This window comes from Pteropus alecto, unplaced genomic scaffold (genome assembly GCF_000325575.1).
Source record: "Pteropus alecto unplaced genomic scaffold, ASM32557v1 scaffold97, whole genome shotgun sequence".
Classification (NCBI taxonomy): domain Eukaryota; kingdom Metazoa; phylum Chordata; class Mammalia; order Chiroptera; family Pteropodidae; genus Pteropus; species Pteropus alecto.
This window is the reverse complement of record NW_006439713.1, coordinates 756,079-757,680: the sequence shown is the minus strand read 5'-3', so window position 1 is coordinate 757,680 and position 1,602 is coordinate 756,079. Positions and strand designations below refer to the sequence as shown.

General features: G+C 64.9%; 1 protein-coding gene across 1 annotated transcript in view; it reads right to left on the bottom strand.

The window, feature by feature from the left end:
• TMPRSS3 (transmembrane serine protease 3) overlaps positions 1 to 1,602 on the bottom strand; it is a 19,322-nt gene that overhangs the window by 11,630 nt on the left and 6,090 nt on the right. Inside the window, exon 4 of the mRNA XM_006916763.2 lies at positions 535 to 670. Within this exon, the coding sequence (XP_006916825.1) occupies positions 535 to 670 (136 nt within the window). The remainder of the gene's footprint in view (positions 1 to 534; positions 671 to 1,602) is intronic.

Here is a 1,602-nt window from a genome sequence, read left to right as displayed (position 1 = left end):
CCCGGGACGGACGCCGCGCGAAGCAGCTGGCCCGCCGCGCTCGCTGCGACGCCAGGTTCGGTCAAGGCCGAGCTCCGAGGAAGAGTAACGAGGGTCACCGCAGCGACCCGCCCGGCATTGCTCATCCCCGCGGTGGGGCGGGCAGGCGGAGCGGGCGACGCCGGACGCCCCGATGCTGCAGCCGGGACCCGCAGGTCGCCGGAGTCCCCAGGGGAAGTGACCAGCACGGCCGCAGACCCTGACCGGGCGCTCGCGGGCCCAGGGCGCTTCTGCATGCCCCGAGGTCTCTCGAATCTCATGCAGACCCTCAAAAGCGGGTGCTGTTAAGATCCTTGATTTCTGGGGCACGAGCCATTACGTGTGCGCTGGGACTGGAACCCGGGTGGGTGGCCCGCTTGACAGCCTGTCCTTCCTTAGTCCCAGGCGTCTGACACAGGAGACACAGAGCAGAGGAGGACTTTCCAGAAAGAGCAGGAAGAATAAACAGACAAACAAATATGGAAGCAGCACACAGGGAAGGAAAGTGAAGCCCACGGTGGGGAGACGGGCGAGGCCGAGGGACAGACTCCCCCGAGGGAGCTGGCTCGGGGTGCGGGGGACCGGCCCGCCAGAGGCCCGGCACGGGCCACGGAGTCCTGCAGGACGGAGCAGGGCGGGCTGCCCAGTGAGTCTGGGGAAGGGCCTGGGGGGCGTAAGTCCTGACAGGAGCTTTCAGTGTGCGTGTGCGTGCGTGTGTGCACGTGTGTGAAATGCGATGTGTGTGCACGTGTAATATGTGGGGGGTGTGGTACGTGTATGATGTGCGTGGTGTGTACTGTGTGTGTGGTGTGGTGCGTATTGTGTGTGTGCGTGTGGTGTGTGAACTGCTGAGCGGGACTCGTGGCTGATTCTAGAACCCCCTGGAGCAGGGACGCAGGTGGACGGCCTATGAGGTGTCGCCGGCTGAGGAGACGGGCACCAAGAATAACAGCATCAAGTCTGCGGGCTCAGAGCAGCGGGGCTTGAATGGCCTGACCGGCTTCCTGAGGTACGAGCTGGGTGCGCGTCCACGTCCACCCTGGCCCCACGCTCGTGTCCTGCGAGGCGTATGGAAGCAGAAGCCTTCCTGCTTTGAACCCAGGAACATGAGCAAAGAGGGGAGGGTGACACCGTGGCCTCTCGTGGAAGATGGCAGGTGTCGGGAACGAGAGGAGGGGGCGGAGAGCAGAGGGCACAGAACTAGGGCGGACACGTGTCACCCGCTGCAAGAGGTCACACCGCCAGCGGCAGACAAGGTCACACCGCCAGCGGCAGACGCTGACCGGCGAAGACTCCGCTACGGTTCTGTCTTCGACACGCTGCGGGGCAACCGCTGAATAATTGCGCTTTCACCAAACTGCCAGCTTTTCACACTGGGTTCTCTGGGGCCCTGGGGGAGCGTGCCCGGATGAGCCGTGACCCGCGGGGCGGGGCTGTGGCCTGAGGAACTTGGGGTTCGTTCAGCTCTGAAGCTGTTCACTGCGTGTTTGCATCTGGGTGTGCCCTGGGACATGCCAAACGTGCCACTCCCCGTGAGACCCAGAGCGGTGGCCGGGCGTGCCGGGCCCGGTGCACACGCACCCC